The following is a 17,903-nucleotide window of genomic DNA, read 5'->3' on the forward strand; positions in this document are numbered from 1 at the left end:
CAAAACTAAATCAAGAACACATAACAAATCTCAATAACCCGGTAACAGCCAATGAAATATGAAATGTAATAAAAAAGCCTGCCAACAAATAAAACTCCATGTCCTGATGGATTCAGAGGTGAATTCTACAAGAAATTCACAGAAGATATTATCCCTACCTTCCTCAAACTCCTCAATGAAATTGCATAGGAAAGAGTTCTCCCACAAGCATTCCTGGAGACAAGTATTATACTGATCTCCAAAGCAGGGAAAGACACAACTAAAAAAGAGAACTACAGGCCAATCTCCCTCATGAACATAGATGCAAAAATCTTCAATAAAATCCTAGCAGATAAAATGAAGCAAATCATCAAGAGGATCATATACCATGACCAGGTAAGATTCATTCAAGGGATGCAAGGATGGTTCAATATTTGAAAATCTATAAATGTAATACACTATTTCAATAGAGCCAAATCTGAAAACCACATGATCATCTCCATTGATGCAGAAAAGGCTTTTGACAAAGTCCAACACTCGTTCATGTTCAAAGTCCTACCGAACATTGGAATAGATGACCTCTACTTCAACCTGATAAAAGCCATCTGTAACAACCCAATGGCTAACATAATTCTAAATTGGGAAAAACTGAAATCTTTTACTCTCAGATATGGTACAAGACAAGGATGTCCTCTATCACCACTCCTATTCAATATGGTTCAGAATCATTTGCTAGAGCCATTAGACAAGAGAGAGAAATAAAATGAATAAGAAGTTAAATTATCAATATTTGCAGATGACATGATTCTTTACTTGGAAGTCCCAAAAAAACTCCACCAAGAAGCTACTAGAATTGATATACAAATTCAGTGGCATAACAGAAGGATTTTTTTTTTTTTTTTTTTTTTTTTCGTGCTCATTCTGAATGCCTCCCGGGCAGGTTTTGCTGGCTTGAGTTCTGGGGATCAAACCACAGCAACCTGAGCTGACTGACTGTTTAAGTAGGCTCTTAAAGAACTGAGCTAAGGGGCAGGCCCCCTCAGTAGCATAACAGGATACAAAGTCAATATGCAAAAGTCAATAGTATTCCTCTACATAAATAACGAACACACTGAGAAGGAAATTAGAGGAACAATACCTTTTACAATAGCACCGCAGAAAATGAAATACCATGGAATTAATCTCACTAAGGAAGTCAAAGATCTTTTCACGGAAAATTACAATACTCTGAAAAAAGAGATCATAGAAGATTTCAGAAAATCAAAGATATTTTCTCCTCTTGGATAGGAAGTCCATCATCGTGAAGATGGCCATACCCGCAAAATAGCTGTACAGTGTTAATGCAATCCCTATTAAACTACCACCAACATGCCTCACACACCTAAAGAACAATTCCTAAAATTTATTTGGAACCAGAAAAGACCTTGAATAGCAAAGGTAATCCTGGGCAACAAAGACAAGGCAGGAGGCATTACAATTCCTGACTGGAATTTATAGTTCAATGCTACTGTGATAAAATTGGCACAGTACTGGCAACAAAATAGACCTGAGGATCAGTGGAGTATATTAGAAGATGCAGAAGCCTCTTTGAACACACTAGCTACCTGATCTTTGATAAAGGGGCCAAACATGCTTACTGGAAGCAACATAGCCTCTTTAACAAATGGTGTTGGAAAAACTGGCTTTCTACATGCTGAAAACTAAAACCTGACCCAGGTCTATCACCATGCAATAAGCAAAAGTCAAAATGGATTAAAGATCTATATATCAAAACAGAAACACTAAATCTCCTGGAAGAGAAAGTAGGAGGAACTTTTGAAGACATAGGGCTAGGCAAAGTGTTCATGAATAAAAATCAATGCACATAGGTAATGCTTGAAAGAATTAACAAGGACCTTCTCTGATTGAGAAGTTTTTGAATGTCAAAAGAAATTACCAACAAAGTGAAAAGACAACCCACAAATTTCAAAAAATTCTTAACTAATAAGCACTCAGAGAAAGGTCTGCTCTCTAGGACTTATAAAGAACTAAAGACCATTAGGGCCCCCAAATTTGAAGACCTTATCCAGAATGTCCACCCGAGATGAACATACACTTCTCAGAGGATGAAATTAAAGAAGCAAATAAATATGTGAAAAAATGCTCCACATCACTAGCCATCCATGAAATGCAAATTAAAACAACATTGATATACCATCTCACCCCAGAAAGAATGGCTATCATCGAGAAATCAATGAACAACAAATGGAGAGGCTGTGGGGAAAAGGGAACCCTTCTCCACTGCTGGTGAGAATGTAGACGGGTGCAACCATTATGGAAATCAGTGTGGAGACACCTTAAAAAAGTAGGACTGGAAATCCCATTCAAGCCAGATATCTCCCTACTGGAAATTTTCCTGGAGGAACTGAAAACGTCATATCATAGTGACATATGTGTACCTATGTTTATAGCAGCACAATTTGTGATAGCCAAATCTTGGAAACAACCAAGATGCCTGTCTCCTGAGGAATGGTTGAGAAAGATGTCTCATTTTTATACAATGGAGTATTCCTCAGCTATAAAGAATGATAAACTTGAAGCCTTCATATTTAAGTGGATGACACTTGAAGATGTACTCATAAGTGAAATAAACCAGACCCACATGTGTAAATATCATGTAGTTTCCCTAGTATAAGAACTCAAAAGAATTACAAATAGAAAGATATAACACAATTAAATGGAAAGCGAGAACTTGAGGATTGGACAATGAGGAGAGGGCAAGGAGAAAAGCTGGGAAACATGACAGGGCCAAAGCCATACATTTATCTGCACATGATGGGTAAGGCAATGATCCTGAACAACATCATCAGGTTTTTGCAAGTAGTAGTTAATTGGTAGGATTCTCATCAACACTAACTATATATGCTGATACCTGTGAACTAAGCTACTGCACTGAAGATACCATGTGTAATAGTAGGGTCATGCTTGGAATTCCTGTCATTCTGGTCTTCTAAATATGTACTATTTGTCATGACATACCAATTATTGCCATACTGCCTCTCAAGTAAATGTTTGCTTAAAAAAAAAAGGGTAATAAATGAAAAAAAAAGAGTCAAGAAAAATAAAAGTCACAGGACTGTCTTGGTACAATGCTGTATATGGTTAGATTTCTAAATTTCTGTGTAAAAATATGTAATTGTTTATTCATATTTTTAAAAATCTTTTTTCTTTTTTTTTTCTTCGTATTCTATAGGGACTCAAATTTTAACATATCAATACTTGATGGAAAATACCTGTTTCTTGCTATGCCTAATATGTTTGATATTCAGACAGATAGTTAGGTTAAACACAACTGCATATGTTGTAGGGTAATAATAAGCTTCTCTTCTGGAGGGTTAACAACCTAAGTTTGCAGAACAAAAATCAGAGAAAAAGAAGGGCTGCAAAGAGAGCCAACATTTTGGCCTTAGCCTTTCAAGGTTATTGACAATTCAGGACATAGGAGATCCTATACTATAACATCATGTAACTCAGTTGTGCCTCAAATTTTCTGAACAAGGAGATTATGGGGCCACAGAGGAAAGTGATTGATGATATAGAGTGTGCCTAAGGACAGTCACATGGAGGGAAAACATTCTCTCAGGCTCTCACAGGGGGCAAATTGGTCAAGCAATGGCTGTGACTCATCTACACAGCTGATACTGACAAAAGATCTGTCAAGTGCAGTACAGGGTTTCAGGATAAATCCTGAGCAGACTTGGCTGACTTTATGAGACAAAAAAAATTACATTTCTTGCTATATAGGTCTTGCTTTATCTTGGTCTTACCCATCCAGCAGAAATGTAAAAACATGAGGTAAGGGGTTAAGTCATGTTGTTATGCTGGGCTGTAAAGGGTTCAGGTCAACAACTTCTGACATTGCCAGTCCTGCGGATGACTCCTACTATTATGTACTACTGAACTATTGTGGAATATATTGCCGAATTCGTGCAATGCAGTATTTAAATGACAATGGAATACCCTTCTCTGACAAAACTAAACAAAAAAAGGGGATACAAATAATTGACCATTTTGTATCTATATATACAAAATAGTTAGGAAAGTCATTTCCTGCTGGCAGGAGCTGTGGTTGATATTGGGGCTCAGAGCTTGGAGTGCCCATTGCTACAATACCATGGCAGGCCAGCCATATCTGGAAAATATAGATGAGTTCATTACGGACCAGAACAAGATCATGACATACAAGTGGCTGAGCTATACACTAAGGGTTCATGTTAACCAGGCCAAACAGATGCTATATGATTATGTTGAAAGAAAACAGAAGGAGAATTCAGGAGCTCAACTGCATGTCACCTATTTAGTGTCTGGCAGCTTAATTCAGAATGGACATTCTTGCCACAAGGTTGCAGTAGTGAGAGAAGATAAGTTAGAAGCAGTGAAGTCTAAGCTAGGTGTAACTGCCAGCATCCATGTATACAGCATCCAGAAGACCATGCTAAAGGACAGTGGGCCTCTGTTCAATACCATCTATGACAACTTTAAAAGCAACTTAAAAGCAGAACTGCAGCAAGTTTAATGCCGTACTATGTGCAGCTGCAGGCCCCAGAGTCCCTGCAGAATACTCATCTTCCAGAAAGTTTGAGCAGTTAAATCTTCAGATGTTAAATGAAACACAAGCCAATCATGAGCTGACCACCAATGGTCATGGCCCACCTCCCTCTAAACAGGTTTCCTAGCAGCCCAAAGGAATTATGATAATGTTTGTTTCTAAGGCTGCTGCTACTAAAACCCACGATACCAACAAGGAAGCCAAAGCAGAGGCTAAAGAAGTAACAAATGTATCTTCGGCTGGCCCCAAAGCACCTGGAAAAGGGAACATGAGCAATTTTTTTTGAAAAGCTGCTATGAATAAACTTAAAGTCAATTTGGACTCAGAACAAGCAGTGAAAGAAGAAAAAATAATGGAGCAAACGGCAGTGTCTGTCACTGAACCAAAGCTGGCAATTCCTGTAGGCCTGAAGAAATCCAGCAAAAAGCAGAGCCTGTTATGATGCAGCAGAAGGAAAAAAATGGGGGAAGCGAGTAAAGTTATCTAACGATGAAAGAAAGGAAATTGGAAATGTGAAGAAAAAGAGAAGAATCAAATTTCCTCAGTCTGATAGCAGTGAAAATGAAGTCTTCCCAGATTCTCCAGGGACTTACGAAGCTCAGTCACCATCCCTGCCTCCTCCTGTATCTCCACTTCCTGACCCAGTGCCAAAGGCTGAACCTGAGCCTCCTTCTGACAAGAACTCAAATAGAGAAAACAGAAGAAAACAAAAGTGTGTGTTAAAATCTAAAACGTCTGTGGATGCAGATGGCAGCATGGTGACTGAAAAAATCTTTGAGAGTGAATCTTGCACTGATAGTGAAGAGGAGCTTAGGACCAAGACAGCCTCTGGACACAGACCCCCTGCCATGCCTGTGAAAAAAGAACCCAAAGAGGAACCAAAGGTCTCCAAGAAAGGACTGCTGCTCTGGGCAAAGCCAACAGACAAGAGTCCGTCACTGGCTTCTCCCAGAGGAAATAAAATGCCGGCTGTGGCAGGCTAGACTTAGAGTGGTCGAAGGAGAAGACCAAGAAGTATAGACTCACTCACTGTGTAAGTCTGTCTGTCCTCTAGCTCCTCACCTCACCAGCATTGAGAGACTGTCCTTCCAACCTGTGAAGTTTATACTGTTGCTGGTTTTTAACCTAAAAGGAGTCACCTGCAAACAGGAGGCAAAATAATATTTTAAAAATGCATAGAGAAATTCACTCCAAAATTAAATCTGAACAGGTTCAGATTTCCCCACTGTGCCTCCCTACTCCCTTTTACCCTGACTTCTTACTCTTCAGGAAGATTCCTTCAGGTCCCTCTGTACTCTGTGAACTTGTGTAGGTGTTTTTGTCCCTGAATTCTACCAGATGTGTTTGTTCTCCCCAATCTCCTCTCCCAACTATGACACTTCTGTCCCCTAGTCCCATGAAACTGTTTTCTATAAATCTTTTAAATTTTGGTTGAACTAAAAGCCAAAACAAAAATGAAAAAAAAAAAAAAAAAACCAACCCAAAATAGTTAGGATACATATACAGCTACTTTCTCTTAATTCAATGAGAAGAAAGATTTATACTAATAGTGTTTGGACAGGATATCATGTCAGCATCTTATACTATGAATAACCACTAAGAAGATAACAATATGCAATGTATTAATTATTGAAACTCTCCTACTAATTGGTTCTGAAACTGTCTCATTGCTATTTGTTTCGCAATAAAATTATTTTAAAAAATCCTGAGTTTGATCCCTGGTACCGAAAAAAAAGATGTGGTTTTTAAAATATATAATGGAGTACTCAGCCATAGAGAAAGGTAAACTTGAAAATGGATAGACTTTGAGATCATACTTTTAAGTGAAATAAATCAAACTTCTTTTTCAAATTAGCAAACACATGTTAAGATATAGTTAAAGAAATTTCAACAATGGTATAGGTACCATGTCAATACAATGATTTTCATAAGCACCAAAAAATAGTTAAACATTTGTATACTTAATTTAAAAATGATTAAAATTATAAGTCTACTGTTCAACCCTCCCCCAGATACATTTAGGACATAAATGTATCTATTTGAAAAAAAATGTAGCTATTTGAAAAATTTTAGCCATTTAAAAGAATATGAAATTTAATAGAAAACTTTTGCTATGGATTTAGCACTACCTGCTTTATATTAAATTTGCCTTTAGGAATCAAAACGCAATGGCTCTCATTCTTAACTGACAAAAAAAGGCTAGAAATTCCCAAGAAGTTCTGAGAATAATTATGGTTTAAAATAAATCTTACATATATTTTTAAAGGCCTACAGTTTTTCCTGGTATTGTTTCTTCCTTTGACTTTCTTATATCAGGACAAGCAAATGTGGCAATACCAAACTACTTGTTAGACTTAAGAGCCAAAATTATTACAAAATTATTTGTTCAGGGGCTGGTGAGATGGCTCAGTAGAATAAATGATTGCCTGGTAAGTGCAAGGGCCTGAGTTCAATCCCCTGTTCTGCCAAAAAAAAAAATAATAATAACAAAATTATTTCTTCTAAACCTTCAAATCTATGCATTGTTAAGTCATCTAATTAGAGAAAACAATGAACACTAATTTTAATTCACCACAATATATTTGGTCTAGTAATTGACATACACTATCTTAGAAGTATAAGGTTTAAGTTATCAACACAAAGTATAAATCAAAATTCTAATTTTCCACAAGTTTTATTTTATTTATTTATTTTTTTGCGTAACCAGGGATTGAACTCAGTCCCTTGCACTTGCCAGGGAAGCACTTATTGCACTGAGCCATCTCCCTGGCCCTTCCACAAGTTTTAGAACAAACATTTGAGTATAACCAGTGACACAAATGTTTTAAATTTTCTTACCTTCTGTTTAGCAGGAAACTCACAATGCTTCTTGAGATTGGTGACACATTCCATGAAAAAAATTTTCTTAAAAGCACTCTGCTATAATGTAATACTATATGCCTTCCAGCAATCTTATGTCCTACTTTCTTTTAAACCATACTTTCAAATATTACTTAATACCAGAAGGATCTTATACTACTTAACACTGAAAAGCTCTGAAATGTTAAAATTGCTAGAAGAAACTTAGGGGAAGCACTTCAGGCTGTATGCTCAGGTTGTAATTTCTTCAATAAAATTCAAAGTTCAAGAAATTAAAGCAAGCATTGACAAAGCTTCATTGCATTAAATTTAGAAAACTTCTACATACCAAAGACCAATTAACAGAGTGAAGCATCAGTCAATAGAAATCAAGACTTATGCTAATTTCTCTTCTGAGAGAGGATTAATATTCAGATTATATACACAGCTCAACAAAAAACATCAACTCCCCTGCCCTCAAACAATAGATAGACAAACTGAAGAGACAATTCTCAAAAGAAATAGAAATAGCCAATAAAAGTATGAAAAATTAAGTATTTTCATCATAAGAGGCATGTAAATCCAAACTTCACTGAGTTGCCATCACACCCTAGTCAGAATGGAAACTACCAAGAATAACCAACAAATGCTGGTTAGGTTGCCTGAGAGGAAAAGGAAGCCCTGTAACCTGTTGTTGGGAATCTGAATTAGTAGAGCTGCTCTAGAATTCAGGAAAGAGCTTCTATTTACTCCCATTATACCTCTCCACAGGATATCTGAAAGAAGTAGTCAGAACACTGATCAGATGCTACACCCAATGCTGTGAAAACATAAAGGTAGAGAATGATGTCCCTGGGTGAGCACATTTCAAAGGAGGGCTCCAGTGCCCTGAGAAAACATTCCCAGGGTGTAAAATTGCAAATATGTAATTTAGCAAAGAAAGCTGCAAAATGTCCCATATCTACAAAAATGCACAAAAAGCAAAGACAAGCTAAATGCATTATTTTTTTTGCTCCAGAGGAACATTTTATACCTAGAGTTCTATTTATCTTTGTATACACTTTGACAACATACTCATGTAACTCTGCTTTGATTTCCTTGTTTAAGCCCTCAGAGAAAAATGAACTTGTTTCAGAAGATTTTTCTCTCATGTATGGGGCAGCAATTTTAGTAAGTATGAGATAACAGGTTCACTTCTCTGTGTGTAGATACAGGTTACACAGGGCAAGACTGGTCAACTAAAAGCAGCCGTCCATCTGGTTGGAGATTCATTTCACATGGAGTATTCATGGACATTAAAAATTCCAGAGACTTATCATGAAGACCATAATCTGCCAATTTTCATAGACTGACAGAGCCAGATGACTTTCATCCTGCCCATGTGCCTGGCTGGGTTGTGTTCCAAAACCAGAATAATCATCACTCCTCAATTCCTTAAAAAGGAGAGAAAAGATGATTTGTTCTGTGTTTGAGAAGCTGCTCCCTATTTTGAGTCATGGCTTTGAACTTTAGAAATTGAAGGGAAGATCTGAAAAGCAGAGATCCCTCGATAACAGTAACTTGTCTAGCTGTGCATTTCCCATTGCACAGTCTTCTCTTAAGATAATTAAGCCTCAGTTGAGCCTAAGAGAACTTCTGAGTCAAAGACAGTAATTGTGGGGACAGGAAGAGTACATTAGGGACTGAGGTTCTGCAGAGGTTTTCCTTCTCCCTGACAGGATGACAATATTGAACGGTAAAATCCAGGTGAGAAATCATGGTAGCCAAGAGATCAACAAACCCTGCATATATAACTATGACCTGGGGAGTCTTATCTTGCCCGGAAGTCTAATCAAGGAGTTGACTGCACCATACTTGCCCAAGTGAGTAGACCTCACAAGCCTCATTTGAAGACAACTTGATGTTGTCTTCAAATTTTCCCTCAGAAATATAAAACTTAACTGTCTTTGACTAAGCAAGAAGTAGATCAGAAGGTCTGTGAGCCTTAGGATTCTCAGTCTTTCTCTGATCTTTAAAATGCAAGCACCTCAGGTAAAAAGAAGACACTAGTTTCAGGAATCATTACTCCATACTCTTCAAAATAAAATAAAATTGAATTAAAAAATAAAAAAAAGAATCATTACTTCAGACATACCAAGCCATCTCCGTGCCTGTGTCTGGAATCTGATAGCAGCAGAGAGCTCCAGGGTGGGGATTTCCCTGCTTGCTTGCATTGAGCAATCGGAAAGATACTGAAGCCCTCAAGTCTCATAAAATATTCTTTTTTCTTCTTTTCAGGTTTCCCTTGCAGTAGGATTCTGTCAGCATCACAGCTTTCTACAAAAATCGAGTGTTTCATTTTGGTGTATTTCTGTATTGTTAACTTTGTAATTCTTCATTCTGCTCTGTACTCCACAAGTGTGTTATGGTCTTGTTTAATCTCTGCATATATCCATAAGCCTCCTTATGCTAATACAAAATATGTGCCAGTCAACCTATTTTATTATTTATCTGCCTAATAGGGTAACCATTACCAATTATTAAGAATAAAAATTATAGCTGTTCTTTGGAGAATTCTTACCATGGAATTCCCAGGCCATGAGTTATTATAACATGAAAAATTCATTTTAATTTTATCCTAGTGTTATGAAGCAAAGAACATTAATTTCATTCTTTTGCTGGAGAAAATTGAGTGTGAGATGAATGCTCTAACCTTTCTAAAGTGTACTTATTACAATCAGATACATCTTGTCTTTAAAAATAGTTTATCAAAAACATTCCCAAGTCATGCTGGAGAAGTCACTTCTTTCTCCTCTGACATTTTAACTTCAATCAGACAAAAGGAAGTCACTTACTGAATGTCTCAGAACTGCTCTGATTCAGAGGTTTGGAATTTGAGGAAAGGAAGAGAAGGCTAGAGCAAAGACAGCAGAAACAGAAACAAAAGCAAACAGGAAGTATTCAAATACCCCTTCAAGATATTTAGATGTATTAAGTGCAATGATTTTTTTAAAACAAATTTATCTCTGACTAAACAATCAATTTTCATTCCAGATTTATTAGTCAGTAATAATACTGAGCTAAACAAATCTTGTAGCATATTTCATAATGTGTTGGATAGTTAGCAGATGCCCTGTTTTTGTGCTGCTTTGCTATAGCTGATAACTTTCTACTTGTCAGACAAAGTATTCCTATAGCCATTATGCCAGCTAAAGTCAATCCTGGGGATAAAGCTAATTTTATGTAATTTATGTTCTCAGAGGCATTCAGTGCAAAGTAATCTAAATATTCCTGTAGTATTATGTTGGAAGTAGAGTACATAGTTTGACATAAATTCTTCTGTGAAAAATTTGCATTTAAGAATATATGGAATAACCCACAGAAGTGCCACAGTAAAAGGCACATGTCTTTTGGATAAAGATCTGCATCATTACACAGCATGACTGTCTCTTACACTCTACAAAATTGCTATAACACAAAGAATGTTTTACAGACATATAAATGTCATCATTACTGATACTTCCTTCAAAAAATTGCCTACGAAGTAAGAAATGTTATCTAACTTTATGAAGGGAACAATCTTAGCCTTTCTAACTGGGCTTGGCATGATGGGGAACATCTTTGTTTTTGTGAATTATATGCTCATATTTGCAAACACTGAAAAGAAATCTATATACCTTATTCTCATCCATTTGGCTGTTACGAATATCATAACTCTTCTTTCCATGGGAATGCCAAGTACAATAGCAGCTTTTGGTATGAGAAACTTCCTAAGTGACATGGGCTGTAAAATCTTTGCTTATCTGGAGAGGGTGGCCCCGGGCCTCTCCATCTGTACCAGCAGTCTCCTCACTGTGGTCCAGGCCATCACCATCAGTCCTCGACACTCTAATTGGAGGAGACTCCAGCCCAGGTCTTCATGGCACCTCCTTCTCTTGTTGCTTTTCTTTTGGGTTCTCAATTCCTCAATAGGCATGAACTTACTCCTTTATATCACAAGTATAAGCATGAACATATCAAAAGGGACTATGAGTGACACCACTTGTCATTTTCGACCAGAAAATCAGAAAATAAAATGGACATTTCTTGCTATCATGGTAATACGAGATGTCATGTTTCTGAGTATCATGGGCGGGGCCAGTGGCTACTTGTTTCTTCTCCATAGGCACCACCAGCGTGTTCACTGCCTACACATCTCCAGGTCCCTCTACAAAACTCCTCCTGAGATCAAAGCTGCTGAAAGTGTTTTCCTTCTAATGCTTTGTTTTGTTTTCTTTTATTGGATAGACTGTATTTTTTCTCTATTTATTAATACTTTCATGGAGAATAATGCTGTATTATTAAATATTCGGAACTTTATGACCCTTGGTTATGCAATTGTCAGCCCATTTGTGCTGATTCACAGAGATAGACATCTGACTGAATGCTGGAAAGCTCTGTAGGAGACAACAGTCATAGAGGGATCTATTTCTTGATCCTTTCTTAGGTAAGTTTCAAGTAACTATGAGTTTTATTATGCAGTATGTAATAAAAATCAGCTATAAGTAGATAATAAAGTCAAGTTATATTCTTTTTTTTTCTTGGCGGAACCAGGGATTAAACTCAGGCCCTTGCACTTGCCAGGGAAGCACTTATTCCACTGAGCCATCTCCCTGGTCCCCAAATTATATTCTCATATCAAGATACAGCTTGATATTCTCATATCAAGATACATATCAAGTAACAGTTCCAAGCTGATGCAGAAGTCACAGAAGAATATTCAGCTATCTTTTCACTCCACAGACTGTATTTCTACAGAAAACAGCTAACATGGAGCCTAAGAAATGACTTTTTTTCTTTTTTCTTTTCTTTTCTTTTCTTTTTTGCGGAACCAGGGATTGAACTCAGGCCCTTTTGCTTGCCAGGGAAGCGCTTATTCTACTGAGCTATTTCTCCAGTCCGTGGACTCTTCTACTCCAATACCACTGGTACAAAGAAGGTAGAAGTGACATGATCAAAGTGTGATGTCTTGTGTTTAGAAATATCACTGTGATACAATAATTTGTACGGTCAATGTATGCTCATCAGTTTAATTTAAAAATAAATAAATTATACTATTCAGAAATAAAAAATCAATTTGAGAGATTATGTAAAATTTATTTACATATTCACACTTTGGCCCAAGAATCTCTTCAAAGACATGGTTCTGTAAATATACTTACTTATGTAAGACACACAGTACGGAAAATATAGATTGTGGTGTTATTTTAAAAAGAAACATAAATATCTAGTAAGAAAGGGCACTTTGTTATATAAAAACATTCTTAGGTCACTATACATCAGAGGGTTTTTATTTAAACATATAGAAGGAGAAGCAAGTGTGAACTGTACTGCTACCTGATGACATCATTTAAGTTCTAGCACTTAAGCCACTGAGCTGTCTCCCTGACCCTCTATCTATAATTAACATCAAGTACTATAGAGACCAGTATTTTCACATGAAATATGATATTATATTTAATTTATTATGGTTACTTTGTTAGCCTCTTTAGAAATGCAAAGTAACTAAAAGATTAGTTGCCTATACTAAAAGTGTGTAACTAAAAGACATAGCAAGTAGAATTTCATCTTTCTAGAGTTTGTGAGTTGCAAATTATTTAAATGCATTTTGGTTTTTTTTGCAATACTGGGGATTGAACTTAGGACATTAAAAGGGCACCAGATTTGCTTAAAGAGTATGTAAACATTCTTCAAATTTGTTGAAAGAGATTAACATCCAAATTCAGAACCCCTTGATGATCCTTTGTGGAATCACCTTGGCAAATTTCATATCAAATATGATCATAACTAAGATGCTAAAAATGATAACAAAGTACAAATATTGCAAGCACCCAGAAAGAATACATGATCTACAAGGCAATAGTGATTTCTAGATGAGAGCAGATTTCACATTAAAAGTCCTGAAATTATTTGGATATAGCGGTTCACACTTATAGCCATAGCACACTGTGAGGCTAAGGCAGGAGGATAGCAAGTTTAAATTTAGCCTGGGCAATTTGGCAACATAGTGACAGCTTGTCTTAAAATAAAAAATAAAATAATAGTAGGGATAAAGCTCAATACATATATCCTGGGTTCAATCCCTGGTATAGAAAGTGGGGGGAGAAATAAAAGAAGAAAGGAAGGAAGAAAAAAAAAGGGGAAGAGAAAAAGGGAAAGAGAAGAAAAGAAAGAAGGGGAAAATAACTACATGGACCTGAGACAGAATTCTGCTGATTAGTAGACTCATTAAATCCCCCTCTGACGGGTGATTCACACTGACACTTTCGATCTATAAAACATAATGTCAGTGCATACACAGTGTCTGTAAACCCCTGCAATGTCTAAAAATAAAAAGAGAAAACAAATAATCAAGTAAACATGATCAATTTTGTTACATGTACACTTATTCAGAAAATATACATAAGTGTCCAATATCATTTACATAAGGGAAATGAAAATAAAAACAAGTAAGATATCACTTTACTATAGTAAGAATGGATATAATCAAGAAGATAAAAGATGATGAAGATTTGGAGAAGAGAAAACCTTTACACATTGTTGGTGGGAATATATAGGAGCACAATCATTATGAAAGACATTGCAGAGTTTCCTCCAAGTATTAATGATAGAATTAACACACAACCCTAAATTTCAATCACTAGATATAAATCTGAATGGAAATAACTGGTAAGACTTAGAGACATCCCCATATTCATTGCAGCAGTATGCACAATCATCCAGAAATGGAAATGACTTAAGTCTCCATCAACTCATGTAAGAATAAAAGCATATAACAACAGTGTGGTAAATATGTGCAACAGAATAACACTCAGACATGAATAGGAAAGAAGCCTGTTACTTGCAACAATCTGGATGGAACTGAAGGTCATTATATTAAAGACAAGTGTCACCGAATCTCATTTACCTGTGGAATATTGAAAAGGAGCTGTTACAGAAGGTGAAAGTAGAGTGGTGGTACAGAGGATGAGAGGAGAGGGAAATATGGGGACACACTGTTCAATGGCTACTAACACAGAGGCATAGTACTAGTTCTGCTGTGTACACAGTCAACAAACTCACTGAGGGAGAAACTAGGGAAACAGCACCTTTCACAATACCATACAAAGAATGAAATACCCATGAATCAATCTCTACAGTACTCTGATAAGGGAGATTGAAGAAGATATCAGAAAATGGAAAGACATATATATAGATATAGTTATGTAATCATGACTCAGCACAGGTAAACACGCATGTGCTGGCTACAGCACTATGTAAAAATGTAAATATGAGATAACAACCTGTATAAGAATTATATTTGTCTTTCTTTGGTTCTCTCCTCTGCTCCACACTGCCTGCTGTTGTTCTTGATGTTTGCATGCACGTATTCTTTAACCTTGAGACTTCACCTGCAAAAGTTTCCCTTGGATACCCTGAGCAGGTCAACATATCTAGTACAAAAGGATCTCTTAATCTTCTTGGCCTCAGTTAGATGCCTTTTATTTGTAAATACCAGAAAAACAATGAATGTCTCCTAGCTCACAGTCACTGATATCACAGCTCTAACTTAATCAAAAGGATTAATATTCAAGCTTCCGAGGGAATTTTCATGGCTCATGAGAGTAAATTAAGGATATTGTGGGTCTATTCACTTTGGCAGCTGTAGTATGCACAAGCTCTGGGTTGGTCCCACTGGCAAGGAGAGGATCCTCAAGTTTTATTTGTACCTTCAGGATTTGGAGATCTGGCTACCATAAATTATCACCAAGGTTTGGATTTTTACAGTTGTCATCTTGCAAGGAGATGCAAACCCTCTATAAATCACTGTCCCTCAAGTATATCATTTTGTCTCCCTCAGCAGTAACTGTATCTGTGTGGTCTATAAGTTATCTTGGGCTCAATTATTGTTTTTTTTTAAAAATGTATTTAGTACAAAGTGTACAGGGTGCCACTACACAGATCGGACTCATAGTGAAACTCCTATTTTCAGCCTACCAAGAGCTGGAATCACAGGTATGTGTCACCACACCCAGTCTCAGTCCCCTTCTCAGTGGGGCTGGGGCTGGCACAGCATGCTGGGGATCAAAGCCCGGTCCCTGTGCCTGCCTAAGCAGGCACTTTAGTCCGCTGAGCTATCTGGCCAACCTTTCAATTATTGTTTAATTAATAAGAAAAATGGAAGTGAGAGAATGATCAACTAACCAGATGTTTCTAGTGTTTCTCAGTTCTCTGGCCCTTTCTTCACTTTCCTAAAGCTCCACAAATATGGATCAGAATGAGGACTAGTTTGTGAGACAGAAAATAATTTGCTTCCCTTTTCTTCTCAAGACTTTCTTTAAATGCGGGGATATAGGCAATTATCTGCACTGGGTACTCTACTTTTTGAGCATGTGCAGATATATTCCTGAGCCAGAGAACAGTCACTTTGCTGTGCTTGAGCACATTGGCTGCTCACAGTCCTGCCCAAACTGTTCTTTTTCACCCATTAAAAAATAAATGATAAGGAAATTCAGAAGGAACCACCTCCTTCACTTTTCAAAGCCAATTGTATATACAAAGCTTCAATAACACTTTTATGATTTGTCTACACCCAGATATGATCCCATTAGCCTTTCTAATTCTACACCCAGAATGCCTTTCCTCTCCCTGATGCAAAGAAATATACAAAGAAAGGATAGGCCTGAGATTAGTTAAGAATAGTTCTACTTTTTCATTGTTTTTCCAAGATTAGAGCAGTCAAGGGCTGGCCTAGGAGTCAGATGATCACTGCTCACCCCTTTAGTTCTGTGTAACTACACCCTCATTACTCACAGGTGTAATTGTCACATAATAGAGGCTGAATATACTGTCATAAAGAAGATCACTAGCTTTTACAGGGAAGTACTATTTGTTCTCAATTGGATAAGAAGTTGTCTATGATGTTAGATCAGAAAAATGATTGTTTAATGAAAATTCTCTTCATGTCCAGATTTTATTTCTAAATGTCATTTCTTGCTAAAAGGTACAAGTTTCTTCTTCTTTTCTTTCTTTTTTTTAAGTACAAGTTTCTTTAGAGGGCAAATATAGAAAAAGCCCAAAACAGAAGTATAGCATTTTTTTTCAAATCAAATTGGTAGGACAGTTTCAGTAATTAACACATTGCATACATTCTTCCTAGTGGTTAAATAGTATAGCATCTTATTATGTGAAAATGTAAAGAAGTTCTCAAAATCTCTGTCAAATACACTAGAAGAGGCCTATCCTTCCAAATTTGAGAAAATATGAGAATGAAAGTGATAATGACTTTAAATGTTATTACCTTTTGAATGAGTTAAGAATTCACTTGTTCACAATTGAAATAAATGAATGAGAGATAAGGAAAAATTTCAACGTGTACTGAAAATTCAACTAACAGATATGTATAGAGAAATGAATTGCAAGCCACACTACTGCAACAAAAATGTCTTCATGAAGGAATCAATCATTCATGAGAGTTAAAACTACGAGGTGAAAGTACAGGTTCAGCAAGATGTTAATAGTATTTCAAAACAACTCACCAAAGGGTGTACAGTACTAGCATTACAGTGTAAAACATTTTCATGATGTTGACCACAGTGGACAGTGAAAGATGGCTACTGATCTGGGGCTCTCGCAGTGCCCTGCAGCCCCAGGCCCTTGCCTGAATGTGGGAATCTATCCTTTCTTGCATTTCCATCAAGGGCTTCCACCTGAGATATCCACAAGAGGGCATCAGAAAAATTTAAAGGACAGAATGGAACTTTCCAAACTACTAAAGTAATAACAAGAAAGCTGAGAAAGTTTTAGAGGATAAAGTTACTCAAAGAGGCATGACACTGGTGGATATATATTTCACATGGTTTTAAAACAAATTTTGGCATAATTGATATCATTTGGAATGTTGTTGATATCTTAATAAAATAATGCCAAGAGCCAGAGATATAGTTCAGTGGACAAGGTGCCTGCTGAGGCAAAAACAAGGAAAAAGCTCCCCAGTACCACGTCACACTGCCCCTGCCCCTGGGTGTGCTGAACTATCCATTGAGAATCAGAGTGGTGGTGCCTACCTGTAATCCCAGCACTGGGGAGGCTGAAAACAGGAGGATCACTATGAGGCCAAGCTGTGTTGTGAGATCCCACACCAAATTAAAAAAAAAATAATAATACAGTGGTGCCTCTGTTCTCAAATTTGATTCTTTCCACAATTCTGGTCTTAAACCAAGTTGGACAAAAACAGAATCAAATTTAGTGGTTAGGTTCAAGGTTGACCTTACAGGGAAATTTGATTTGGCTCTTGTGTAATATATATTAATGTGCACAGTCAGTTAGGAAGAACCTTTATTCTCATGTAGCTTATGATAGTTGTTTGCTGAAACACACTTGAAAAAATCCACAGCCTTACTCACTTATGTTAAAATTCGTGATGATTCGGAATGTGGAATATTATACTTTTAACTGACTGCATGATGATTCTGGGTCCATTTCTTTTTATTTTAGATTT

At 36.7% G+C, this 17,903-nt stretch overlaps 1 protein-coding gene and 1 pseudogene across 1 annotated transcript; both read left to right on the top strand.

Moving 5' to 3' along the window:
• Nucleotides 1-4,132: 4,132 nt before the first annotated feature.
• On the top strand, nucleotides 4,133-5,528 carry LOC101567899 (annotated as a pseudogene).
• A 5,407-nt stretch (nucleotides 5,529-10,935) lies between these two features.
• Nucleotides 10,936-11,826, top strand: LOC101590213 (vomeronasal type-1 receptor 4-like). Its single transcript, XM_004635309.2, has one exon. The coding sequence runs from the start codon at nucleotides 10,936-10,938 to the stop codon at nucleotides 11,824-11,826; it is 891 nt and encodes a 296-aa protein (XP_004635366.1).
• The last annotated feature ends 6,077 nt before the right edge of the window (nucleotides 11,827-17,903 follow it).

Source organism: Octodon degus, unplaced genomic scaffold (genome assembly GCF_000260255.1).
Source record: "Octodon degus isolate 3935 unplaced genomic scaffold, OctDeg1.0 scaffold00071, whole genome shotgun sequence".
Classification (NCBI taxonomy): Eukaryota; Metazoa; Chordata; class Mammalia; order Rodentia; family Octodontidae; genus Octodon; species Octodon degus.

Bases quoted from the DNA above. Each gene is read 5' to 3' on its own strand.
- LOC101590213 (XM_004635309.2), top strand. From the start codon at position 10,936: ATGTTATCTAACTTTATGAAGGGAACAATCTTAGCCTTTCTAACTGGG.